Below are 27,617 nucleotides of genomic sequence, written 5' to 3' on the forward strand. Positions count from 1 at the left end.
AAGACAAACTCAGTTGAAGGCAGTAGATGGCTGTGTTAGGTGCCACTCACGGCTCGGTAACTGCGGACTGTCTGAATTTCTTGTACACTTCCAGATACAATATTCAAGCCCTTTTGAGAGTTTGGTTCAGGCCGATCAGCACAGAGTAAGAAAGTATTGTACATTCGTCTCTAAGTTGAAGTGAACTGAACTGGTGTAATTTAGGCTCAATTCCAGATGCTCGGTTTCAAGCTACTTCTTGAATAATGCCTCTCAGCTTTTTCTTATGCGTGGTTTTTCATGTTAGCAATCACTGGCACTGCTTTTGGCCTTGCTACTCCACACTGATGAAAGCAAGGAGAACAAGTAAAGGAACAGAATAGGATCTTAAAATGAACAGCTTCTTGCCAAACCAGCAAGGATACCATTGCCCCTTGTCCCAGGCTCCATGGATATTTCGATCAGATTTTCATATTGTAAGCGCTTCCCGGGAAGAGAGAAAACTCTGGAACAGTGAGTATTTATTAGAATATTTTTTGTTAAATAAAGGCGGGGGGGGAGGGAAGGGAAAGGAAAAAAAAAAAAAAAAAAAAAGAGTACTGCAGATTTAATTTCACATCTTGGCTATGCTCTGACAAAGGAGAAGTTACTGAATTCAGCAACTACTTCTTGTCCCAAGCCAGGGATTAATTAATGCCCCTCCCAAAACTTGTACCTGTCCCAACCCACCCCCCAGCCCCAACCCTTCCCATTTTATTTCCCAACTAGACAACACTGTTGGCAAATCAAGACAGCATGAAACTTACATCGATAAAAACAACAACAAAAAATAATGTGAAGTGTGCCAATGCATCAGGGGAACTATCCTATTGAAGGGTGTACTTCTCCAACTAGCAATTCTGCTCGGGAGTCAGCTGTACCTTTCACAGAGGGAGAGTTAAACATTTTGAGCATGCTCCATGGTGCAATTGCAAGTGCTGCAGAACCACAGGACAAGAGACTGAACACCTGAATTTTTCCCCCAGGACTTCTTTTCAGGGACACGCGTGGTTATCCAACCGAGGGTTTGTGCAGTAACACTCAGTAAGTACAATCCGATGCTTTAGCACAAATTACAAGTATCCAGTTCAGCACGGTATAAGGCATGTGGACAAGAAGAGACATCAGCAGAACGCAGCAGGATCAGCAGAACAGCATTGGTGATTGACGCTCCAGTTTGTCAGACTTTGACCCCACTCTGAATCCCTGATTCCTACCACAGACAATGAATTTCAGTTTCTATCGTAGCGTTTCTGAGGCTATTTATTTTTGGCCAAGTGTTAAAAGACCAACTCCTTTTTGTTTCATTTTGATGTAAATGCAGAAACATTGGCGGAAGCTGTAGGAGAAGCAACGGAGCAGCAGGGATGTCTGCAGGTGATCAAAACTCTGCCCTCAACTTCAAGTGTCACTGCACTAAATCGGGAGATACTGAATGGGGAGTAAACTGGCCCAGCCACTAGCACTGTCACAGAATGTGTATTTTTAAAAAACAGAACAAAAGGCAAACAGATTAATTATGAACCCTTCTTTTCAGAAGCAGACCAGGATTAAAAAAATTCCCGCAAAATTAAAATGTTAGATTCTCCATCTAAAAAAAAGTTTATACATAAGCGCTGAAAGTGACCACCACACAGGCCTGAACAGCACCTTACAGTACAGACTAAGACTTAAAGAGCTGATCTCACATTTGAAGTCTTTTAATTAAAAAAAAAAAAAAAAAAAAGTGGCTATGGCTGGGATGACACAAACGGGACACTTCAGAACACAAGGCAGAGGCGAAACCGGCAGCCTTGCTCGCCAGGCCATGGAAGAGGTGTAACGGGAAAGGGGCACTTCATGCACAAAATGTATTTTACAAAATACATATCCAAAAAAAGCAAAAAAGCCAACAAAAAAAATCCCACCTTGCACTAAATTGCAGCACTCTCAACACTTGCTCTGCCACAGGCTGCTGCCCATGCCTTGTTTGATAGAGGAGGCATGTGAAAAAGGGGAGGGGGGAGGGAAATCCATGTTTCAGTCTATTTTTCAAAATTTCTCTCATAGGTACGTCTTCAGTCATCTGATGTCAGACATGGAGCTCTCAGAGTACGTCGTGGTCATGACAGGAGTGCCGTTGTTTGCCAAACAACCTTGCCTCAAGGTTTCAAAATATGAGGCCTGCACTGGTTTATGATACTGCAGAACTTTTATGGCATCTTCTATCTTAAACCATTCCCTTTTCCTTCCTGTGGGCAGAAAGAAAAATCAGTAGATGCAACAAAACGATGTCATCCTTTCTATGCTTAAACTTTGCTGTTGATTAGCTTTCAATCATTATCACATGCACTAATGCTGCAAGAATAATTTCACTGTGTAGCAAAGCATCAGTTCAAAAGACAGTGGGAAATTTTCTCTTAGTATTCTCTGATGTCGAGGGCCACCTACTCCAAACACCACATCGCAGGCTCCTCTATCCCCATGACAAGTATCTGTTTAGGGCAGTACACCTACTAACCAATCAAACCGGTCTTGCATTTCAAAAAATTCACATTCAAAAAAACCCCACATTTATTTTGCTATTTCTGCAATTTCTATTCAAGTCAGATACTCATTTGAAGACAATCCACAAAGACACACACCAATCACCACCCAATTTCCATCAATTTGGAAGTGAACTCAGTTTTACTCGATAGCACTCATTTTGTACTCTTTCCATAAAACCTCTTCCGTACACAGCCTGAGGAAAGTCAGGTTTACGGCTGGACTCGATAATCTTAAAGGTCTTTTCCAACCTAGATGATTCTGTAAGTTACAGGTGCTACAGTGCTATCGACAAACCTTGTGTGGAACAACAGGTTCATTTTCATTTAGGAACCCAATTTAAACTCAAAGATTTCAAAAGAGAATGGGTAATGATTAATCCACACTGCCCACATACATATTCTTCTTGTCTTAGAAAGGACAGTTCTTCATGCTCTTTGCATAGTATCTTGAAGTGCAAGAATTAAATACAAAATTTCCGTAGAGGCAGCTGTACAGCTGAATTAACTTCTCTTGGGCCACAGAGGTTACAAAAGCATCAATTTGACCACATTTTTTTTCCCCAAGCCACCAAAGGACACACCATTGCAACTTTTCTAGACCGCTGTCACAAGGATTCCAGCTCCCAGAGGGATGCTAAGCTGACGCGTTTTGTCTGCATCAAACCAGTTAATGCTAGCGAGCGCAAAGAGCTTACCAATATTGACAGAGTCCTCCCAGTCTTCCAACACTTCTGTGACGATAAGTACGTAAACATATGTCCTGTGTTTCCTGTCCCGATTCTAGAAGGCAAGGGGAACAGCATAACAACAAAGCTATCAAGGGAGAAAAGGCAGGTGGGCGCGTGGCGACTACAAGTTGCATGCTGCCTCACTACGATGCCGCGGTACCTTATGTGCCATTTCCCTCACATTATAGCTCGTTCTTAGCTATTAAAAATTGTGTTTTAAATGAGAGGTCTGAAAGTATTAATAGGGATTGGAGCCAAAAAGTCTGGTTTCCTAATCCGTAAGGCAGTATTAAAAAGAAAAAAAACACTGGAAAGATTTTTATCTATTTCACAAACTCTGAAATAGTGAAAACACAACTGTAAAGAGAGCTGTGCCTGGTCCCTGCTGACTATGCATCTCACTAGTACTCATCAGGTGCTACCACACTCCTAATAGGAGCACACACGCTTCACCACGTTGCAGAGGCCAGTTTGGCAAGGGGTGCTGGCAGGTGCTAAAGAACAAAGGAGAGGCACTGCTCCCCAGCTGGTGGGTGGCATTTTTTGGCAGCAAGAAAGGTATGAAAGCACTGAGAATATTCCCTGTTACACTGGCTTATCACTCACGGTTTCAACTGAAGTGCCAACCGCAGATGATCAATATCACTGAAAGGATCAGCATGCATTTTTATTTAAATGAGGAGTTTTAAGTTTTCCTTCAAACAAGTTATCTATTTTACTTCAGAACAAACGAGAAAGTTATTTTTACTCCAAGGCAATTTTTCGCATCAAAATTTCACAGCCTCAATGTCTTGAAACTTACCTCAAAAATTCCCACTAATCTTCCTAGCGTCCCTTTCACTCCAGCCTACGAAAAGTTCAAAGAGAAAAAAACATGCTTTAACAACAGGTCGGTACGTATTTCCTTATTTGTCGTGCAGGAGCAGATCCTTCAGAACAGGAAGCAAATGTTGTAAAATTCTGTTAATCTGAAAACAAGATGGTCACAAGATAAATGACACAAATGTATCATGAGCTCTAAGCATGCATGCATTCCCAGGAATTGTTTCTTCTTTTCCTGTATTCAAACCATTTTGGATTCAATCTGGAGGAAAAAAAAAAATTATTTGATGAGTTACTAATTGCATACCAATATACCCTGAATGACCAGAATCTCCTCTAAGGGTTATTATAGTCTACGCATGGATAAAATTTGCTTTGCGGTTTAGCAGTTTTACCTCTTTAAAATTATCGTTTAAGAAAATAACTTTAAAGTATGTATAAGACATCCACTTACACCATCAAAGCAACATGACACCTACCAGATACTTCAGGGATGTCCTGCATACATTTGAAGCAAGCTAATATAAACATAAAATACTTTCAATGTTGTAATGTGGCCTCCGCAACAGGAACAAGACTATTTTTGATTTAACACAAAACGCAGATGCGCATTGAAAGAAGATTTCTGAATCAAGCACAGACACAAATCAAGGGAAGATCTAAGCAACAGTTTTGTCTTCCGTTTGAATACTACTGAGGATCTACCCACTTCATCTCATTTGCTGTCACTTTTTATACATCCACTCACCGCTGTGGCTCAGTCACTTTCTCAAAGCACTGTTTCTCGCCTCTGCTCTCTGGGGCTTGCATCACGCATGAATACAAAATGCCACCCCACTCTCCTGCCCCCAGGCCCCCCTCCTTCCCCCCCCCCCTCCCAATAATTTACATTCCCTTCTTTTTACGCCTGTAAATGCTTGGTACTCAAGTGCTACAGACATGATGAGATTTTGCTCCATGACTTAATTGGTCTGAAACAACACACACAATCTGGCATACAACCCAGCCACGTCTGGAAGGTAAATTCGGCTGCCATCTCTGGCAGCTGGAACACTTCCTTAACGGTTCAGGAATATAGTGCCTCTGCTCTTGCAGACAAGATATATAGATCTGATTATGGCAGGCTTTTTTTTTTTTTAAAAAAGGAAGAGATGTTTGGGTGAGGACAACTAAATATTTAACGATACGACAAATTCTCTGTCCTGAGCAGCTGAGGTACACTGTTTCCCGCTTGTTCAGCTACTAACCAGTTGCTATGCAGTCATATGCTTTTAAAAAGAAAGAACTTTTACTAATTAAAAGATTTTTCTAGTTAAGTTCCCCGCCTACTAAATGAACACACACAGATACCAAACACAGCCAGAGCACACCTCACTATTGCTTCTAACAGCAGCTGATGGTCAAACTGCCCCAAGAGAAAAGGATTTGTAGCTCCCCCTACTACAAGCATTCACAGAAATCTATAATTCTTTCTGTAACATGCTCCCTGACCTCTACTTCTAGGAAGGAGCTTTTCAACGGAATCTTTTATGTTGTTTTTGGATGCAAAATTTATTGTCTCATCAGTATTTCTGACATTCTGCTCAGCCATAGGTGGACCACTGACTATTAACCACAAGGCTATTTCTGGAGTCAAATAGCAATTCCATGAAGGTCAATGTACGCGTGTATGCGCACACCAGCATGGCTAGGACAGATAACTGGTTTTGACCTTTGCGGATGAGTGATTTTACCTCATCTGCAAAACTGTTGCTGCTAACCTGGACTAATCGCTCTCAGAAGTGTACTGGAAGGCAAATACTTCAAATGAATTTCATTCAAAGAACTTCAGCAGCCTCAAACGGTGGGCTTTTATTTTTTAGATAAGCAACCATATCAATCAGTGAGCAATAACACAGAGAGCAACACAAGGCTTCCACCTTCACTACATACATCATAAATATATTAAAAGGTGAAGCGTAATCAAGTGTTTCAGGTAAATAACTGCCTTAAGACAATTTTCTTAACTTCTTCCTGGAGAAGGCGATTGAGTTTCTGCTCTCCTTACTCACCTGCAGAGGCCCTGAATCAAAAGCCAGGGATGTTGTTGTGATGGTTTAGCGAACTCTCAAGCCTGACTAGAAACAAATTTATCTCCAGGCAACTAGCCAGCCTGGAAACTAAGCATGAATACTGCACAACCAGCCTCCCAAGCAGTTTATCCCCAGCTCCAACACTGTGCTTGAAATAATACAGGCAGATGAGGAGCCCGCCTTTCTGTTCTGCTTAAACAGAGAGGCGATGGAAATAACGCTCTGCCTGCAAACTAAGATCATCCTTCTCCATTCTGCCTAGACTTATTCACCCAAAAAGGCACAAAAAGTGATGCCAAGACAAACACACGCTGTAGGAAAATCATGTTGAATTATCATTAGACAACTCAAAAAAGTGCTAAGGTTTTCTTCACGTATGAATTTACCACATGTAGTAGTAAATGGGGACATAAATTAATGGTTTGATTCAAACAAATATTGGGCTGATTTTATACAGAGAGTCCTTACCAAAGATTGCAAAGCACATCAACCATTACATCCTGGAGACCAATGGCGCTCCCATCCTGCTTTACTGGTATAGTGGATTTTAAAGACAACATATAGGGCATCTAACACAGACCGACTGGATTCTTATACACCTATTTTTGATAAAGCACTTAATTCACACACAAATAGGAAAGTCATAGTCTCTGCACAATCACGTACTTCATGTAATGGAACAAACAAACGTGGAAGTGGAATTCACGGTCTCACACAAGTTTCTAACATAAAAGTCGCTCAAGACACCCAAGAAAATAATCTATAGCTGTTCCCACTAATAAGACAAGCTAGATAACGAGCAACAAAACTGCCAGGCTCCTCTCTGGGCAAGCTCCATACCTCTTGCTTTGCTATGGGCCAACCCCTCAGCACCCTCCCGACTCATCTTCGCTGGAGGACAATGAGCATTTTCTTGGAAAGTTAAAAGCACAGTCACAGTCTCATCCAGGATTGAAGCTGGATCTAAATCTTAATTTGTACCAGATGACTCAGGAATTTTCTCCTCAGTAGTAAGTGGACTGAGAATCCTCCGCCCTCATGGGCCACAACAGTCAGTGTCTGGCAGAGACAGCACAATTTATTTCGGCACATGTTCCCCCACCAAGCATTAGAAGTGCTGCAATCCTCAGAATACACGCATGTCCTAGGAGGACGCTATTAAACCTATCAACAAGGGGTAGGAGAGCACCAGCACCAACTGTTCCATCTGCAGGTGTGAAAATAAAGCAGATCAATCAAACGCCAGCATTCCCCAGGAAGAGGCACACTCGGCTATAAAAGAGGACAGACAGAGCTTGCAAAATGAGCTGCTTTTTCACTGCTCTGCAGATCCAAATCAGTTTTCAATGTCTGAGGTAGTCCTCACCGGAGGAAAAGATAGATCTAGCAAGAGTGCATCAATGTCACAGCAACAGCCAGCTGCCCCAAAACAGCACACGACTTCAAACCGCTGCCGCAAGCCCAGAGGGGTGGGCTGGGCGTTCAGGACAAGGAACAAAAATCTGGAGGAAATGAAGCTTTACTAGTTCTACTGCTCATGGAACAACTTGTTTTAATAAAGAAAAATTACTGAAGACATCCAAGAACAGCAGGTTCAGGTTTCAAAGCTGAAAATAAGTTCGGGTCAGATGCAAAAAGCAGCCTGCAGCAACACCATCTGTTCCTAGGGACAGCTTTTATTTCCTTCCATCTGAGCTAAGGAAAATGTGGGTTGGAATTTCAGCTATTTTACTTTGCTCTATTAGGCTCAAAGCCTGCATCTACTACAGATTACTGCTGGGCAAGAGGACTGTGGTAAAACACCCAACTCTTTGCTCTAATACTTGCAAGTACTGAAGGTAGTAAATCACACCCATAAAGACTGCTAGCTTAGACAAGTTCTAAAGACACCAATTACAGACCTGCTAGGCAAATTTTCTTGCTGTCTCTACTGTGTCTCAGAGAGAGTGATACTTATTCATCTCATTCTTTACTGCATTACAACCAATATATGTTTTTACATTTGTGAAACAGAAATGAAATACCATGACAGAGCAAAGAACGTTAAGACGTTGCACTCATTTTTATGAAGTTTGAGTACACAGGGTAACAGAGAGTAGTGAACTTCGTCCCCTATTTGCACTGAATATTACTAAATCTAGGAAGACTTCAACGCCATCATCTCAGTCATTTATCCATGGTCCTTGCAGTATTCAAAAAAAAAAAAGTCATCTTATTTTAGCACTAAAATATATCAATATTCATATTCCAAATCACTAACAAAATACATGAAACAGAAAGGATTATTTATAAATAACATGTTTAAGAGGAGAAAAGAAAAAAAAAACAGGTCTAGCAACCAGATCAAAGTACTATCACAATGGAGTATTTTTTATATTGGCATCAATTGCCTGTTTGATCACAGATCAAGCACAACTTATGTGGCTTTTGATTCCCATGAAGAAAGCATGACTAACACTCCCGTAATTTTACAGAACTTGACATTTACTAAGTATTTAAAGGTCAGGATGTGAAAGATGCTGTAAGTGCAAAATGAAATGCCTTTGGGTTTAACAGATGAGTGTGGAGGCTTTTTTCAAAGTCACTCTATAATAAGTTTAATTTAAGGCATCTATTTCTAAAACATGTTCTTCACCAGTTGCTCACACCTATAAAAAAACCCTTATCCCTAGCACAAAATTAATTTTGGGGAGAGAATGCAACAGCAAAAAAATCCAAGAATGAAGAAGCAAAAAATACACTACCTTGGCGCTAATGACTGCTTTAAAAGGGCACATCATTTTTCTAGAAGGTGAACCTTAGAACGTACCTGGAGTTTACAGCTGTTTAAGACTGACTACATCATTTTCAACAATCTGTCAGAAATAAGTAGTTTTATTCTGAAAAGGCTGCTCTCATTCAGAGCTAGCGTGCTTGTCTACTGCTACTTTGCCTAAAAACAATGCCCAAGAACTCAAGGCACTTCAAATTTTATGCAGACAACATTAAGCATGACAAGTGTTGGTACCTGTCTACTTTAATACTTCTGCTGCTACAGATTAATATAGATAACGACTATGTCAAACTAGGACAAGGACTTCTAACTCAAACTGGAACAGAGGGATCACAGGTTTCACTCAGAATTGACATGTCATTTTCAGAAGAGTCTTCTAAAATTTTGAAAATCAGAAAGAGGGAAAAGTTAGATTTCTTTATATGGCAATTATTCCAGCAATAACATGGATAAACTCAAACACATATGCGGTAAAATTAAAACAGTGACTGCAGAAGTTAAAAATCTTAGTTTAGGGAAGCGTATTTTCAAAAGAAAATGCATACCATGCAAAAAAGAATGAATTGAGAAAAACCAGCCTATTGTCATCTTCAAAGACCACAAGCAACTGAAAGGGTAATGAGTCCTTCCAGCTCTTCCAACTGTCTCTCATTAAAATGAAAAAGGCATACCAAAGTCAGCAAAAGAAAGTCCACAAATTTCTTCCATAACTTTGACCAGCACGCAAACCACCTTCTTTTAGGATAAAAATTACTTTGTGTTCATCGACGCAGAGGAAACTGGATTTTTCCTCTCCCAACGCAAGCAGCTGACTCTACCTGTTCAGCTAACCTCTCGTTTCCTTGCGAGTGACAGACCTGCCTGTCCCAGGAGAGGAGCAAAGACATCAAACCTACTCAGATATCAGCCTCAGCTACAACCTACCTGAAAAAGCCTAGTTTCACATGAAAGGATGAAGAAGGATTACCAGCTAGCACGCACACCAGTTGCCCAGCAGTCTCCTAAAACACCTCCTCTGCCAAATCAACAGCACAAGCTGGGAAACTTGGGTGCACAAGTCCTTTACAGCGTTACAGCTGTAATATAACAAACATTCCCCTCCCGCACGCACATTCCCCAGCAACATTTTACAGTAAACAGCTCCCTGAGCTTAAGACAGTTGATGTACGTTATAATTTTGTCTGAGGATCGTAAGCAGCGTACTGGAACACAAACCTATTTGAGGAAGGCCTTGCACACCTAAAAGCTCGCCTGCGTTTCCCACCCGTGTCAGCTAGCCTCATCATTAGCTGCAGAAGCGCTCAAGTAATTGTATACACATCACAGACTGCTCTTCTGCAGACGGCTCGCAGGAAAGCCTTTATCGTAACAGCATCTGATAGCTCCATTTCAGATTCCCACCCTGCATTCACATCACACACTACTAGGTGTCGTGGAGGTTAGCTGCTGGGGTAATCCTGCTGCTTTTGGAGCTCTTGATGTTTACTGTTTGTCGAGCGGCATTCAAGCAGATAGGTGCTTCGCTGGGAATGACTCAACCCTGCCAGGCTGCCACAGTTTGAATTACATTCTCATTCGGCACCGGTCCACGTGAGCGAGGGAACACCAGCTGAGCGAGAGGGGATTATCTCAGCCAGCCCAAACCAGTTTCTTCACTGCAGACTGAGCCCATGCCAAGGCTCCCTTTCAGCCACCGAGCTGTCACGGAAAGAGAGCAACTCTTCCAAGGCGCTGCGCTGCCCGAGGAAGGGAGGGTCGATACAGATTTATTTTAAGGATTTGAAAGGCGAAGTCATGCATCTCCTGAATGAACCCTTGACTTCTGTATCAAATAATTATTAATAACTATTGGGTTGTAAAGCAGGAGTCTGCAGCTAGAAATATTTCTATTGTTCTGGTTAAGCTCACTTTGGCTTGGAATGCGTTTGAAAGATTGCCGAGTTACTAAAAAAGCAGGAGCTGTACTACAAGCTGGAAACAAAATTTGCAAGCAGCAATCCCCAGTAATAGAGGGACCTAAAGACACTTGAAAATATAAACTTTGACTGTATAATCTTTCATATGTTTCTGATAAATTGCTAGATTATAAAAACATCCAAAGAGAAACACACAACTCGGGAACTGCCACATTAGATTAGTCCAAAGGCCCAAATATTCAGCATTTTGTTAGACAGTAGCAGGTACTTCCAAATACTTCGGAGAAAAACCTTCATATACCAGACAATTAAATAAAGCAACTACCGGAGAAGCTTCCTCCCAAGTCCCATCAATTAGCTCTTGATTTCTGTTCTGCAGCACAAAGATTTATAACCCTCTTGAAAGCATTTTTAATCCTGCCTTATATAACTGTGAACCTACTTGGTCATCCATATATAATCATTTAATCGTTTCTGAATCCAAGCATCTCTCCAATTTGATAATATTCAGAAGTGAATTCTAAAGGCATCTTTTACATACGATGTAGTCAACTGCCATTTGCTGTCTTTAAATTCTTTATGAAGAATAAAATTGTTCTTCCAGCTTTAAGAGAAAAATATGCCTTCTCCATACAGATCATCAATCTGTGTTTGATCTCCTTTCTGAAATAGCTTCAAGTGGGAAAAAAAAAAACAAACCACCAACAAAAACATGAACACATTAGGAATTGTTGTTTAAAAGTCTCTCAATTTCTCTTATTCACATAAAACTCAAAATATGTACTAGACCAAAACATACTGAGGTCCCCATATTTGGAGTGTCTTTAGTAGCTCAGAAGGTCTTATTTGTACCTTCTACCCAAGTATTAGATAGCTCCACAAAAGCACAGCTCATTTTTTAAGTTCTCTTAAGAAACTGTTCTTCATACAGAGAAAACAAAAAAGAGAGTATCATCGTATGTATTGAAATTACTATAGCTTAATTTTCTCTATTTTCAGTTAAAGGTATCAGGCGAGGAAAAGTTCATTCTGAGTGAGAGCCTTAATTACATTCCTATGCTATCTTTATTCAGGACTCCTGTTTCCCTCCCACGTGTGATGGGGATATCACCCATGACCCTATATTCCTCTTCACCTTAAGGAAAACAAGCAAGAGTGATGAAAACAAACTCACAAAGCCTTGGCTGACAATCAGCAGCGAAGCTCCAGGAGCTCCCATTCTTGTCAAACACTCACCTCTTCACAGACTTCTCGCACAGCGGCCACGTTGGGCTCCTCTTCGGGCTCCATGCCACCCCCAGGGACAATCCATCGATCAGGATGACGACTACTGCTAACCAGCAGCACCTGCAGAGAGCAGAGCACAGCTGATGTATAAACTCAAGGCAACGCTCCTTTTCAGAGCCCAGCTGAAGAGAAGTTGTCTTTGCATTTCTCACACCTCCAAACACGACCAATCCAATGCAAATCCTTGAAAATACTCCACTTTTTTCCAAGACAATTTCCTTAGCCCCTTTCAGATAGCTGTGCAAACTACATTATCAGTGACACCAAGGCACTCCAACACTGCAAATTATTTCAGCCATTACCTTCTCACCGCTCCGACGTGTCGCAGAATAAATTATGCTTCTGCATACCAAAACAACGATTTGCTATTTGATACAGCATCACAATACTTACACTGTAAGAGTTCACTGCTGTACTCAAAGTCACGACGTAGTCTTGACAGCTTGGGATACGTGTCATGCAACAACATCATATGGCACAGAAGCTGCTCAGCACCTTCACTCTTTGCAGAAGTAGCTTGATTTAACTTTATCGGTACCTTTGGCCTTGTCTGCCTCTGCAGTTACACTAATGACATATACAAGTAGGGTAACTGCCCATTACAGTACTTATGTGCAATTGTTTTAAAGATTTTCAACTTCCCTGTCTGCCTCTTCTTATGCAGCAGGCACCAAAGAGTTCAGCCCTGGAGTCAGCACTTGGTTACTTTTGGTTTAGATAAAGTTGTTCAGTGAGACATAAGCAAAATATAAGCCTACATTAAACCACTTAAAAACCCTAGGAAAAGGCTGCATAGAAGGACAAACTTTTTTAATGAGGAAAATGGTTCAACCACGTTTATCCATTTTCACGGGAGTAATCTTTCATAAGCATGCTTTGTGGCAGTTTTTCTTGAAACACATTTTATTCCAGTGTAATTCTGTTCTGGTACAAGTTCAGTTTTTGTTTTGCCATCTTCTGGAAACAAAAAGCTAACTAATAAGCTCAACTGGCTAAAAATTTTCCCAAAGAATACCAAGACACTGTGCTTATTAAACCTACTTGCAATACATCCATCAGCAGAGATGGAAACTAAAAACTAATACTGTTTTTCAGCTCTCTAAACAAAGCTTGTTCATTAGAGTCATCATGCTATACTTCATCATTTCACTGGCACAAAGCTTAGAGCCAAAGCGACTTGCTCCAGAAACTTTCCAACATACCAGTCCAATTAGGTTACAGGCCAGCTGTAACAGTTTCAATCAGACATTTCAAAGTTAAACTGCGCGAGACATTAAAATCCCAGGCTTTACTGTGTAAATGTTGATTTACCAGTAGGATATGAAAAGATTTGCACTAATTATCAAGAGGAAACCTACCTACAGAATTAAAAATTGAACTTCTGAAACAAAAACAAGTGTCAGATTTCCAGGGTTTCCCAGTTCTTTTATCTTTTGAAAATTCTCGTCTGCCAACCGACCACCCTGCAAAGCAATTTTTTGTTTTCCAGGGCCACCCAGACCACGTCTGCTCAGTGCAGGGAAAAGAGGGTGGCCAACAGACTAAAACATGTTGGGGTGAGGAGACAAGGATCAGTTGTAGGGGTCCAAACACTGGCTCTCAAACCAGGAGTACCAAAGCTTAAGGCAGAAACTGAAGAGGGGTCACAACAAATGTTTTAGCAACTGCTGGTCTAACCTTTCCTAAGTCTGGAACTAAACTCGGTGTTCTCAAGTGTCAGCACTCCTCTAAATCAGCAATTTTCTGTGGATCCCACCAATAGTAACATCTCAAAGCCTCCTCTTCCTGCTTCAGTCAGAACCCACATCTCAATCCTGCAATACATGAAGCAACATCGTTTATCAAACAACGCCATTTAAATCCCCGAGCACTCCCCAATCTGTCTACTGAATTAAGGCAATTACAATGCATACTAGAAATTAATTAAGCTGAATGGGCTACCTTAATTCTGCAGTTTCCTAGTGGAGATGCTTATACTACCTTAGCTGTCTTGTGGCTTAGGTTGCAAAGCGACAGCATTTACATATAACATCCCGTGATGTTTGGCCTTCTTCAGGAGGAAGACAGAATTCCTTTCCCCCGAGCATCCAATCCATATAAAACACGATCAGTAAACCATGCCTAAATAGGGAATGTAAACTTCGTTCATCCTCTGAGCCTTCAAGGCTCAGGACGGCAGCCAGGTACCGTGGGCTGGGACTGCAAGGCCGTCACCAGCAACCACCGCTGGCTTGCCAATATTTGGCCACTGCAGGGCCAGCACACAACGCACTCGCTGGCCTGTGCCTCTTATCCCAGTACCTTTTCCTATTACGTTACAGGACTTTTACTTTGTCCTGACTCATTACCCAGTACTGTACATAGAAGAGCTTGGACTGAAATTCCTAACTTGAGGTCAGCAGGTGATTCTGAGGACAAAGTTAAAAGAAAAGTAACAGACATTTCAAGTATACGTTTTTTTGCCAGGTAAGGAAGCATCATCTTTGTCATTTCCAAGTGCAATTCAGAGTCCCAGCTCAAAGGAAAAAAAAAAAAAAAGGTTAAAAAAAGCTGCAGAAACAGATCTTTGAATGCTCAGCGCAGCACACTTCATGCCATTGAACTCCTGCCACCTTCCACTTGTGAGAAAAAGTATCTGCTAAGAAAATCCCTGTACAAAGACTTCTACAGGAAAGCCTGCTGGACTTCGCATTGCTAAGACAATGCTTCAGCAACACACTAGTAGGAACTTTTAGGTGTAAACAACAGTTTTAGGCCAAGTAAATTAACTTCAGCTGCTCTGGCAGTTGAGCGTTTTCTGAATAGAATTAACATGAACAACCCTCGCTGGGAAGGAAAAACCTGTCATTCTCACACTTTTATGTAATCAGACTATTTCCTGTTTAATAAAAAGGAAATCCCATCAAGAGAGAGCAGGAAACATGCCCTACAAGGTCATTCTTTTAAAACAACTTTAAACAGGATATTGCTACCAATGAGCTCTCCCAAGACAAAGGGGCCTAATTCAAAATGAGGGCGAGACACTGTTGTGTTTTAAAAAACCACACATCTGAGAAAGTCCTGTGTCCCAATACATGCAACCCATTCAAAAGGATCAAGTAAAAAGGTCGTTATAACCCAAATCCATATTTTCACAAGGCAGCATCATTCAGATACTTTACAAACTGCCCCAAAGCCAGTAAAATGAGATCTGCTGAAAAACAACCTCTCTCTGAAAACCATTAATATTTGGGCAGAACAGCCCAAATGCTGTTTCCGAGATAAGCAATACGTTCCGCAGCACAAACCTTTTCCCCCGATAGCTGGATGGGTGAACATAAAATACCTGGGGAAGCAAAGATCCCGGCTGAGCAGGTTGCAGAAGAGAGAGGTAATAGTTTGTATTTCTGCCATAACAGGGTCAGAATTATTTTCTAAGTTTCAGAACAAACATGTGGTATAGCATAAGGCTAACTTACACCAAAAAGCCAAGAGAGAGGATGGCAACTATACCTTCATTTTACAACACAGCATGACGAAAAATGCTCAATTAGACCGAACATTTTCCAATATAACTGATTTCTATAAAATAACAAGTACAGGTTTTTTTTTTTAAAGGACCACTTGGTAGCTCCCATGTCCTCGACACCTAAATTTTTGTTCATTAACTTCTTTATTACATAAAAACATTCATTTGTATATATACTAAAGAACATATTTTAATCAAAACAGTCATAACAAATATACCAAAAATGACTTCTCTATTTTATTTTTTTTTAATCAGGCCAAAACACAAAGGAAGGTTGACATTTCCATTCTATCCCTGCCAGGCAGCTGTGTTTAAGATGGCTACTGAGACTCTTGGCCTACTAGGGATTTTGGGGGCAGATTTGAGAGCCAAGTCTTGCGGTCTTTTCGGAAAACCATTTGCAGGTATCACATCACATGGCCAAGTTCTGTTTTCCAGGATTTGAAAGACAATTATGTCATTTCAAAGCAGGGAAATGAGCAACGCAAGGCTCTTTGGCAATGCACAAGGCAGCCCTGAAGTAGTTCTCACACACAATCAATGAAATAAGAGAGAGGTTAGAAAAATAAGCAAAGTTTGAAGTCTACAGCAGGGGCTCCTAAACAGTGCTAGGTTGTAGCCCTCATGGTAAGCGACCTTCAAAGCAGCATGCAATTGAACAAACAAAACAACCCAAAAAAGTCTAGAGCTGCCTACCAACTTTCCCCCGGAGGAGACAGGAAACATGCCGAGACATCTAAGGCTGCCTGGACCGCCACACGCGGAGCTGGGAGCTCCATGGGAAAAGGGGAAAAGAGTTTGTCACCAGGATAAATCTGGGAGTCCCTGATACACAATGCTGACCTGAAAACAAGCTAATTACATACAAATCTGTTGTATTCACATCAGGGATTTTTTTCTGTTTCTTTTTCTCTCTACCCCGAAATAACGGTGCTCTGCAAAGCAAAAACTGGGCAACCAAAATAAGGCAGAGAATTAACTCTCAGTTAACAGAACAGAGATTGAGGGATTCCCAGGTTCTTTCATGCTATGGTGGATTTAAACAACCACACCACCACCACCCCCCCCCCCAAATAAAACAAGAGTAGCTACACTGTCAGGAACACGATTCCTAGAAAGAGGCTCCATAGAAGCATTACAGCAAAGACGAAAAGGTCTACAGCGTTATGAGAAGCTAGGCTACAACGTTAATAGCAAATGAGCTGTGAACCTCCCAGGCTTCCAGGAAAAGACAGTCCTACCCACACGCGCCAGCCTAAGGACAATCAAGCTGGCAGACTTAATAAGAAACAGCAGACAAAATGTTAAATACATGGGGTTTGGCCCAACCAACATTCTGCTGCCAGAAGCCGATCTATAGCTACTGGCTACTGAAACAGCCTCTGCATTTTCTTTCATGTTTCTATCAGTATTAAGACACAAAATCATGTATTTTGCATAGTGACTAAAGCACAAACCTCCCCACATTTAAACGCATTTCACGCTTCAGCATTATTTATCAGAACATAGACCGCAAGAAAATAACGTCTCACAACACGCTGTAGTGAGACTGGTGGAGAAGATGGCTGACTTCAATGATTTTCGCCTGTACAAGCTGTCTCTGTTTGAAAGTTTCAATTTAATAAGAGTCTCTGTATTCAGGAGTTTGGAGCTTAGCTGTCCTAGTGACTCTCCGATTTGCCCTATGACCAGGCAGGATATTGTAGCCGGTGCAGTTCTGTGTCCAGCATAATAAAGACTTTTTATGCTTTACCCAAAGTTAACAAATGTTCTCACAATCCCAATATATTGTTGTTATTGTACTTAATGCTTTTATATCTGGCAAAACTGGGATCTCAATTCAACCACATCAAACCACCTTTAAACACTAAGAACAGCATACACTGACAAACTGAGCTCAAGAGGAGCAGGAGGGGAAAACAGACACTGTAGTTAGCAAAGCCATGCAAAAATTAATCTAATTTAACCGGCAGAAACACGGCCTCAATTACACTACAACAAAACACGCGTTTTGCCAAAATACTAATGCAGGATGGTCTAAACACGCACGCCAAGGCTTACAGGAGGGTTTCCCCACGCTCTTGCTATTCAGGGCACGTTACAAAGTTAGCACTTAGGAGCAACAAGTACAGCCTGTGGTCAGCAAGGCTACAGCCGGCGTTAAACATGGCAATGTCTTGAGCTAAGACAAGAAGACACACAACCCCACAGCAAGCCACAAAAAACCCCATCTCCTGACCATTACAGTATGTCCTCACTGTTCCTCAGGAGTATACATTTCCTTAGACAAGTGTTATTTTCGTGCATGCACCTTGCTCCATGGCATAATGCGATTTAACCTACAAAGCAGTACCTAGAAACTGGAAGCAGGAAATTAATGACAGAAAGTTAGAAGGGGAAATTATTCGCGCTACAGAACTTGACAAAGTAAAGCACCAGTCTTGAAACAGGAGTAAGAGGTGAACTGGAAGAAGTTCGAGTCGTTTCAAGCATTTGGATCGCACCTACGGTACTATAACCATAGAGGAAAAAATAAAGAAAATCCCATTGGTTTTTGGTTACTTCTTAGAATAACGATAATAAATCAGCACGTACTGCACTGCTACTCTGGCTTCAAAATACCAAGGGTCATATTACTGCTACTACAGTTTTCTTGTGACTTTAGAGTGACTGCTTACTCTTACCGGAGAAGAGCACAATCTGGAGTCCTCTCCCTCCATAAAAATTATGTTTTAGATAACCACAAAAATTATCGGCAATATGCCTTTCACAGCAGGGACAGGACAGAGAAAACAGCCGAAACGCCTGAACCAGGAGCCGCTTGTTTCAGAAGCGAAGGGCTGATAAGGAGGCGCTCCCCGTGAAAGACCCCGAAACCGATAACCTACTTCTGCCTGTCAAAACCAGTTCGCTGACCACCCAGTACTTAGACAACACAACTCGTCCAGGCAGACTTTTTCCAGAAGGAAGGCTAGCTTTTAAACAGCCTTTTTTTTCCTAAGCGGGGGGAGGGAAGAAGTTTAGTATTTTGGTCTTTTTACACAGACTAAATGGCTCTGGATGTCAGCAGTTGCATATGTATACACTTACTGTTTTGATTAACAAGTCCTATTCATAAAATAAAGCATGCAAAATCCCTACAGCCATGAAAACTCTGGAGAAGCTTTTCAAATATAAGTAGTTAATTCTATGCCTAACATCAATATATGCTATTTACACAAGGAAAAGTAACCACCCAAGTCAATACAAATGCAGATAACATTCAAACCATCTGAAGCATCTTAAAAAAAAAAAAAGTACCCAGTAGGTAATTGTATCCCTCTGAATTTCACAGGTTAACGTGAAATTTCTGAGGACAAAGAGTCACTGTGCATTATCCACTGCATAACAAAGACAGCTAGAGAGACAAAAATTCCGATATAAATATGCACAAAATTTGAAAGATCCTTGACTAGTCTGTGTAGTCAGTCTCCTAGTTCGACTGAAAAAGAACTACTGTTTAAAAAAAAACGAGTACCTGCTTCCCAGTTGCTGGATATTATATACAGCATCTGAACACTGATGTTTACTATTCATAAGGTAGAATTGAGAGTTTCTTAATTTTGTTCTATCCAATTTTTCTGGGCGACCCCATCACAGATGCAAACCAGGATAATTTTCCTTATTTCAAAAAAACAATGATAAAATCCAAGCACCTGATCATTTTCCTTTGACTGAGAAGGGAAAGAGTGGTTTTTCCAGACCTTGAGAGACCATCCATGGAAAGATTAGGTCTTTTGGCAGCAGTCCCTGCTGGGTACACCCCCCAACCGCTTGTACCTGCCTCCACGCTTCGGTAGCTTGTCTGAAGGGTGCCGAGATGAACCAAGTCAGGGAACTGATTATGAGTTTAAAAAAAAAAAAGGGAGGGACGGCACACAACGAGTGAGGAAAGGTAGGAAAAACAGCTACAGCCTCTGGTCAGGCAATAAATGAATCGGAGACGGAAGGGATTTCCAAGCAGTGTTATGCAGAGGAGAAGGGACAGTGGCCACCATTGTTGGGTCCTTCTCAGCAAACCTCGGGGTGGAGTATGCTCTCTCCTCTTTCCATATTCATCACTTTCCCCGAGTTGCAGCAGAACAAAACAGACTCAATTCTTCAGTTTCACAACAGCTTACAGAGCTTCCAGTAAATTAAGTGAAAATTTAACAATTTTCATTTTCATTCTTTTGTAGTTTGGGAAAGTACAAGAGACCATGGAATTGCTTGGAAAACCATTTATGAAAGCTACCTTTATGAAAAGGCTAGAAAACACTTTTTAAGATGAAAAGCTACATTTTGCAGAGGTTTACACTCTTGCTCTCAGAGAAGACTAGCTACAAGCATAGCGGAGAGGGACAGGAGAAGCACGAGCAAGAGAACTAGTTCTAAACTGCCCTGTATCCTACTGGAGATGTAGTAATGTGTTAGCAACAGACAGGGAGAACTTTATTTGGTTTCAACCACAAGCTTTTTATGTAGCTGAAGGGAACAGAGTCAAGGCAAGCCCTCGGAACAGAGATTCTGAGGCTATATTCCATGGAACGTACAATGATCATATGATGCTGGGCTCCCTTTATGACCCAACAGTGAAGTACTCCAAGTGTTTTTAGCTATTATTATTTTTATATTGAAGCAAACGCACAAAGGATGGCCCAGGAACACTGTGTGATCATCAACGTAGTCTACAGTTAAAATTTGAGAACTGCTGTATTACATCACAGCTTGGTTTAAAACTGACCCAAGAGAAGCAAGAAGAAAAAGGTTAGTTTGCATTCAAATTACTTCCCCCAACCGAGGCTGCTGTGGGGCTACATAAACGTAGCTTTTGGTGACCGTACTGGCTTGGCGCGCTCATAGAGCTGCAGAGCCAGGGCGCTTACCAGACGCTGTGTGAAAGTTCTGTTTTCTCATCTCAATTTAGACTTCATTCACAATTAAGAAAAGACGACCAATCCTGGATCCTATTCTTTCCGAAGCATTTCCTTCAAAAAGTCTTTAAAAATACCAGTTGTTAATGAGCAGCTTGTCCTTTCAACAGATACAATGCAGGCATGCTTAAACCTGTAGCTACACCAGTGTGGGACTTAAAGCCAAACGGTTCCTTTTTATTTCTGTGAAAATATAACACAGAGATGCTGCCATTGAGCAGGCTCCCATCTGCTTCGTAATAGTAAGACATTAGAGAAATTTTCTGGAACATTTCCTCATTGAAACAGCTGGTCTACACAAAAAATACTTGTGTTATTTAAAAATAACACCATAATAGCAATATTGAGAGGCACTGACATCACAAGCAATAAAATGAGCTATTTCAGAGATAACACAAGACTTGGGATCTCTTGATCTGCACACTCTCCTTCCCCACTTTTGCAGCAGCAGCAAATATCAAGGGAGTTTACTCCATTTGAAAAGATGAAAATAGCAGAGTCCTGGCGTTCGGTTGCCAAAAGGTCCTTTGAAGTCTGTTCACACTCTCTTTGAATTAATCCTGTTGATTCCCCTGTTCTCCCTCCCGCCCAAAGAGACATCGCTCTGCGGTGGCTTACTGTTTATGAAACAACACAGATATAGGTTTTTTCCTACACAGCCCAATTAAGAAACGTACTTTTTGCTCCATCTGAGATTCATGTTTAAATGAATTCTCCCTGTACTGCTTTTAAAGGAATATGTAACAAAGACATCTTTTCAGCCAATGTTTGGTCTTCCAAAAACGTTCCAGAGCTTCTTTCATGTCCAAAAGTAGTAGCTTCCAAACGCAATACAGAGAAAATGTGCAACCTCCAGCAGCATAAGGAAAAAATGAGTCACTTAAAAACTAAAAGAAACAAAGTAAGTATTATTAAGACTCTTTATTTGCAAATTTAATGCCTAACCGAAGACACGCTGTTTTAGCAATCTCCGTTGATTGCTAAGATTTTAAAGAAAATTAAATCAACGAACTGAAGAGTTAGGAGGTAAACACCTAAAAAGAAAAAAGTTGCCTCCTCCGTAAGCATAAACAGAACTTTTCTTATTTCTTCTTGTTCATTGACGAAATTGTTTAATTCAGGAACTAATTAGGGGTTCAAAAAGGGAGAAAACTTGTTTTTTTAAATTCGTAGCAGGAAATGAAGAAGAAACGCGAGAGCTAAGATCTACTATTTCTTCAGCACTTAAAAGAAACAGTAATCAGGAACAGCCAGTCCTAGAAAAAAATACTTTAATACAGTAAGTTTAAATTATTTACCAGAACATGCTTTTTTTTTTTTTCCCCCCTTTTCTTTTTAAACAGTAAGCTTCTAATAGATCTTTAACTAACATACTTTGGTTCTGGTTTTTTTCCCCCCTCCCTGGAGAGGCCTTTTAAATAGATCTCAATTTCCATTTAAATGGAAGTAATCAATAATAAAATGTCAGTTGCACCAAAAAAATGTATTATTCTCCAAGAGAAAAAGAAAAACAAGAAATCTCTCACAGACACGTTAAACTACAATTAAATGCATACAGGTAACACTCTTCTTGTTATTGAAAAAGTGCAAGTAGCAATATGATTAGACAAGTAGACTTCTCTCAAAGTAAAGTTTAAATAAACGCCAACAAATGAGAATTAACCTAAGAAATAACTAGAAAGAGAAATTAATAAAAATCAAGGTTTGCTGCTTGCTCATTTCAATAATGGACACAAGCATAATTTAAATGGCTTCTAGGCCTTTTGGCTAAGATCAAGAGCAGTAGCTGTGAAAGGAGTCCATTCTGGTGGGTATGGGTGTAGTATGGTGCGACTTGATAACAACTTTCCTAAATGCGTTTATTTAAAAAGCCCGCTTCACGACCGGCTATTGCAGTAGACGTGTATAGATGAGAACACAGGATGCAGTTTCACCTCTGCGTTAAATACATAGATACCATAAATAAATACGGTGTTTGAAAGGCTGTGCAATGTCCTCAGGAGGCCAATTTGAAATAAAACAAAACTGTAATTCATTGCTTCGCTATTTCCATGGCTCACTTACCAAAAAGCACACGCATGCACGTACTTGAGGAAATCAATCTACATCCCATGCTGCATCATTTGCAAAGCAACTAGTGCTCCTGAATGTGTCACAGAACAGTACAACACACCACCTGATTTTACTGGGGAGACCAGAGACAAGGCCAAAGACTAACAGTGACCAAAGCTCAAGTGAGAAAACGATGCTCACGTGAGAACCTCTATTGCCCTGATACACAACAGAAGTGTTCCAGAGCTTCACCTGCAGCCTTCGTAACAGACCCATGGAAACGACAAGGCACAATTAGCCCAGGGAGACAGCTACCTCAACTCCTGCCTTTGAAACTGGAAACAGATTGTTCTGCTCTAGGTCTTACCTAGAAAGTAAAGCCTGAAATTGTACCAGTTTAAATTAAATAAGATTTTCAATCCTCTGAAAGTTGTTGCAAACCACAGCACAGACACAACTCTGACATAAAAACAGCTTTAAAGCTCAACCTTAAACAAACCTAACCAGCTTAACCTACACTGAAAGAAATTTGTCACAAGTTCGCATGCCTCTAGAACAAGTTTACTTTTCCTTCTTCAACCATCTCGGGTCAGTATTGTGAAATTGCCATGTTAACAAACCCTTGTGTCACCACACCGTAAGAGCTCTGGACACCAGTTCCCACTGGCCAGAAGACGTAAGAGACCACTGCCGTGGGGTAGGCTGGAGCCCGTATGACACTGCAAATCGAGGCGTTGCAAATGAAGACTAACAACCAGTCAAAAGCTGACTGCATCAGGTAGCCGTTAAAATTACATTTCTATCTTCAACCATACTGTAATCCAACATGGTCAAGCACCTAACTCTTGCGAAGAATTGCCACACTTGCTTCACAAATTGTGTAAAATTGCATCAGGAAACTCGGACGCCTTCAACCACCCATGCTGATTAGCCCCAGTATCATTACACAATATGATTACATTCTTCTTCATAGTTAGTTCAAAGTATCATAAATTCCCTGAAAGTCAGTGGGAAGGACCAGCTATGATGAACGCTTCACCAAAACATATTGTTTTCATTTCAGACCGTTTATGCTCGAAATGTTGACACTCTTCACCATGACAGCACAGCTACAAAGGGTTCGTCAAGCCTCCTTCACCATGTTAAATAATAACTGAACGGTATGCTAATTTACTTTTCTCCAGTGAACTGTCTGCATTCCCTTCCGATTTCCTGTAGCTACAAATATGATAATCAGGAGAACAAAGACTTTAGCACAGCCACTCAGGAACCAGTAAATGAACTGAAGTATGTCTGACTCCAGAAGAAGCAAAAAAAGACCTGCAGCCTAGCTGGTCCCGAATATCCCAAGCCCACGTTAAGAGGATATTAAAAAAGAATAGTGAAAAATTGCACGTCTGAGTAAAGTTTCTCTTTTCAACTTCACGGACAATACAACCACTTAGCAACACGGCCGTTCTTCAACTAACCAATCTACCTTTAATTCCCACTTCCTCCCAAGCCTCTCTGGACAGCAACTTCTGGCACTCCATCAGTCCCCTTTTATCCCAGTTTCTTTTTATAAATCCAAGGTCAGGTTTCCTCTCCCATCTCATGTGATGTGCTGGACTGAAGTTCTGCCAGCGTGGTCGGTCCACTCAACTGCCAAATCCCATCCCGTGCCACAACACTCCTTACCAGACTGTTCCACCACCCCATCAGCATTTCATTCTGGGCATTTTTCTCATCTTTAGCGGAGAGAAATAAAGACGGGGGAGAAACACCAACTTTCCCAGCGACGCTTAATGGCACCTAGAAAAAAAAAATCCCCCTGCAACCAAGTCACACCCGTGCTGCACGGGGGTCCCCGGCGGGACCCGGCTCGGCCCCCACCCCTGCCCCCGGGGCCGGCCGCGGCCCCCCGGCCCTCACCTCCTCCTCGCTCTCGCTGCGGAAGCACAGGCAGGCCGCCCGCTTCTTGTAGCCGTCCCCGTCGTAGGTGCGCGTCTGGTTGGACTTGAGCTTCATCATCCTCCGCTCCGAGGGGACGGCCGGGGCGGGGGGGGGGCAGGCCGGAGGACGGCGAAGCCCGCGGCCTAGAGGGCGGGGGCGGGCAGGGTGGCGGCGCCGGGAAGGACCCGCCGGGGCTCCCGCGAGGGGCGGGCGGGGAAGGACCGGGGGGGGGGGGTACGGAGGGGGCCGCCTGCCCGCGACAGTCTCTTTCTCGGTCTCGCTCTGTCTCCCGCAGGCCGGGAGCCGCCCGCTACGCGCTGCCGCCTTTCGCCCGCCTCATCCCGCCCTTCACTTCCAGCCGCTCCGCCGCCGCTGCCAGCGCTCCGGCCACCGCCGACGACGACGACCGCGACGCCATCTTGGGGCACGCTACGCAAACGGCGTAGAACCGCCGGGCGGGGGAGGCGGCGGCTGCCCCCTGCCGCTTCACGGCGCGCCCGCCACGCAGACGGCGCAGCCCGGCTTCCAGAATCGCTCCCCCCCGCGCAGACGGCGCCACCACGCCTCCGCCTCCTCCCTCCGCCTCGACGCGAGCCCTCTGCGCCAGCTGCGCAGCGCAAGGCCGCCTTCGAGAATAAGGCGGCGGTTCGTAAGCCGCCGGGCGGCTGCGTGCTGGGCGCCCTGGCAGTTACGCAAAAGGCGCCGGAGCAGCGCCAGCCCCCAGCGCCCGCCGCGCACATGGCTCCGCTTTGACAGCGGCTCTACGCAAAGCGCGCAGACGCTGGGGAGGGAAGAATGCCCATCTTGCGCAAGGCGGGGGGGCGGCTTACGCCAGTGGCGGAGCGCAGTTGCGGGGGTCCTATTGTACCCCGCGGAACAAAGCGGGGGGCGGCGGTGCAGGGGCTCTGCACCGCGGGGGCGGGGGGGACCTCTGCAAGCCGGGTGGCCTCAGCCCGGGAGGCACCAGCACCGAGCTGCCTCACGGGGGGCACTTGCAGGGCCCCCCGCTATTGCACAGGTTCCTTGCTCCCCCCACGGAGCCTTTCGTGGGCCTTTTTAGGCTTCAGCTTAGGGGCACGATTTCACCGGGCACCTTGTAAGACCCCGAATTGCACCCCAGCAGTGGCCAAGGTCAGCATCACCCCACTGCAAAGACACCCACACCCAGGACTTGGCTCATTTGTGTGGCTGCTGCAGGTAGAGGGGTGCCACTGTACGCCACAGCCCCCCACGGGCTCCCCGGCCCCTATTTTGTGTGCTCCTCGAGGAGGAAAACCCTGGCAAAGGGTCACGTCCTTCTCTGAGCAGTATTTGCCCAGCACTGGTTTGGCTTCAGCAGCCTGGCATCTGCTCCACAACAAGGAGACAGTCAAAAATGGAGGATAAGCCAAAAAGCCCTCAACATCTTCCAACTCCATACATTGGTAGAATAAAAAGGCTCCTTTGTCAGGTGTGGACCCCACTAGAGAGCACCCAGCGGAAGCAGCAGCCAGAAAAGTGGCACTGATAGCAGCCACGCCTCTCAGACCCCCGTCCATCAGCTCAGGCAGCTGAATGCTGAAAAGCTTCAAGAGGACGAGGATGGGATCCGTTCTCCACTGCCCAGAGCTCCCGTCCCAGGCCGGCCAGGCTGGTGGGTTAGGAGACTAGGATGAGATTAAAAATGTGGGGGTAATGCTTCCCTGGTGGAAGAGTCTATTTAGACTGGTGTTCTTCACCCCAAAACAAAAGCAATTTTCACTTGCTCATTTGGATCTTCCCTTTAAATCTTCCCTCTGAGTCAAATCTTCTTCTAGAAGAAAACATTTAGCACTTCATACCAATTGCCACACATGTAAGTGCTCCAAGTGATTTTAAATAGTTGCTTAATTTCACATGAAGCCAAATGTTTTGCTGAACACAACACTGCTTCCCAAACAGAATCACAACTGTAAAGGCATAGCAGCAAGTGTAAATATTACCACTACACTGTAGGATAAAATAAGCAGAAACTTGAACAAAAAGCCCCAGTAGATGCAGACAACTCAGAAACTCAAGACCAGCACTAGCAAAGTTGAAAAAAGAGCTGCTTTAATGCACATTCCCAGGAAGAGGAAGGCTGTAAAGTGCATCTTGGATACATCCAGTCACCTGGGATTCAGTAGGTCAGTCTGTATTAGGTTTAGCTAAATCACAACCTACAGACTTCGACAGAGGCAGTCAGATCAGTTAAAATACAGATTTGAAACACCTAATCTCTCCCTACAGTTCCAGCTCCCTCAGAAATAAAATAAATTAAAAAAAAATCTCATGCTCACCATTTTCCTCACCCCAAACGAGAACTGGAATGAACTTCTTCCTCCCTGAGTTAGTGTCTAGCACTCCTGGGATATTAATGGTGCCCTGAACAAGATATCGTTCACCAGGCTACAGAAAACTATTCCCAATTAGCATCATCCCGTTATTAGTTGGCGGGTGACATCTACTGGCAGGCTGCACACTGCAGGGGACCCCAGGCTGCGCCTCCCCGCCCCAGCTCTGCTCGGCTCCAGACAGCAGGTGCTGTCCCAACCACCCCATCTTTCTTAAGCCACGGTTAATTAACCCAGTGATTTCAGAACCGGGATAAAGGAAACGCTCACCTGCCTGCACGGGTTGTGTCCGATTCACAGAGGGCCTCAGGCCAAGACAGCTGAGCTTGATGAATTTTCTGTCTGCAGAAGAGAGTTGTCTCTCAGCCCAGATTTACTGCGTTATTGGGAATTACTAGAAATGAGTGTCGTCCTGGGCAGAGCAGAAAAACTGCCTGCAGCACTTCTGCGTTGCCAGGAACCAATGCTCCTCATTCCTCCATAAGAACCACCTCTACACACTAGCGAAACCCTACGTCAGTAACCACCAAACCTACAAAATTCCTTCCTATAACCTGCTTTCTAATCACAAGTTATTCCACCACTGTTGTTACACATGCCAAAGACTTGAGTCACTTCTCTGCTACGTGAGCTCTAGATTTATGCACTTAAATAAGACACAGTGATGCAACCCAAGGG

The 27,617-nt window shown here is 43.0% G+C and overlaps 1 protein-coding gene across 2 annotated transcripts; it reads right to left on the minus strand.

The window, feature by feature from the left end:
• Positions 1 to 483: 483 nt before the first annotated feature.
• Positions 484 to 25,169, minus strand: NUDT3 (nudix hydrolase 3). 2 transcript variants are annotated; one of them, XM_072886292.1, is made up of 6 exons: positions 24,568 to 25,169; positions 24,334 to 24,447; positions 12,094 to 12,204; positions 4,077 to 4,121; positions 3,242 to 3,326; positions 484 to 2,249 (listed from the first exon to the last, which is right to left on the minus strand). In XM_072886292.1, exons 1-6 carry the CDS (start codon positions 24,664 to 24,666, stop codon positions 2,080 to 2,082), a joined length of 624 nt encoding a protein of 207 aa, XP_072742393.1. In that variant the 5' UTR covers positions 24,667 to 25,169; the 3' UTR covers positions 484 to 2,079. The 2 variants fall into 2 exon arrangements, with proteins under 2 accessions (XP_072742393.1, XP_072742394.1); XM_072886293.1 differs by lacking the exon at positions 24,334 to 24,447 and having other exon boundaries at positions 24,568 to 25,152.
• Positions 25,170 to 27,617: the final 2,448 nt, after the last annotated feature.

The sequence above is a fragment of the Ciconia boyciana genome, chromosome 23 (genome assembly GCF_034638445.1).
Source record: "Ciconia boyciana chromosome 23, ASM3463844v1, whole genome shotgun sequence".
Classification (NCBI taxonomy): domain Eukaryota; kingdom Metazoa; phylum Chordata; class Aves; order Ciconiiformes; family Ciconiidae; genus Ciconia; species Ciconia boyciana.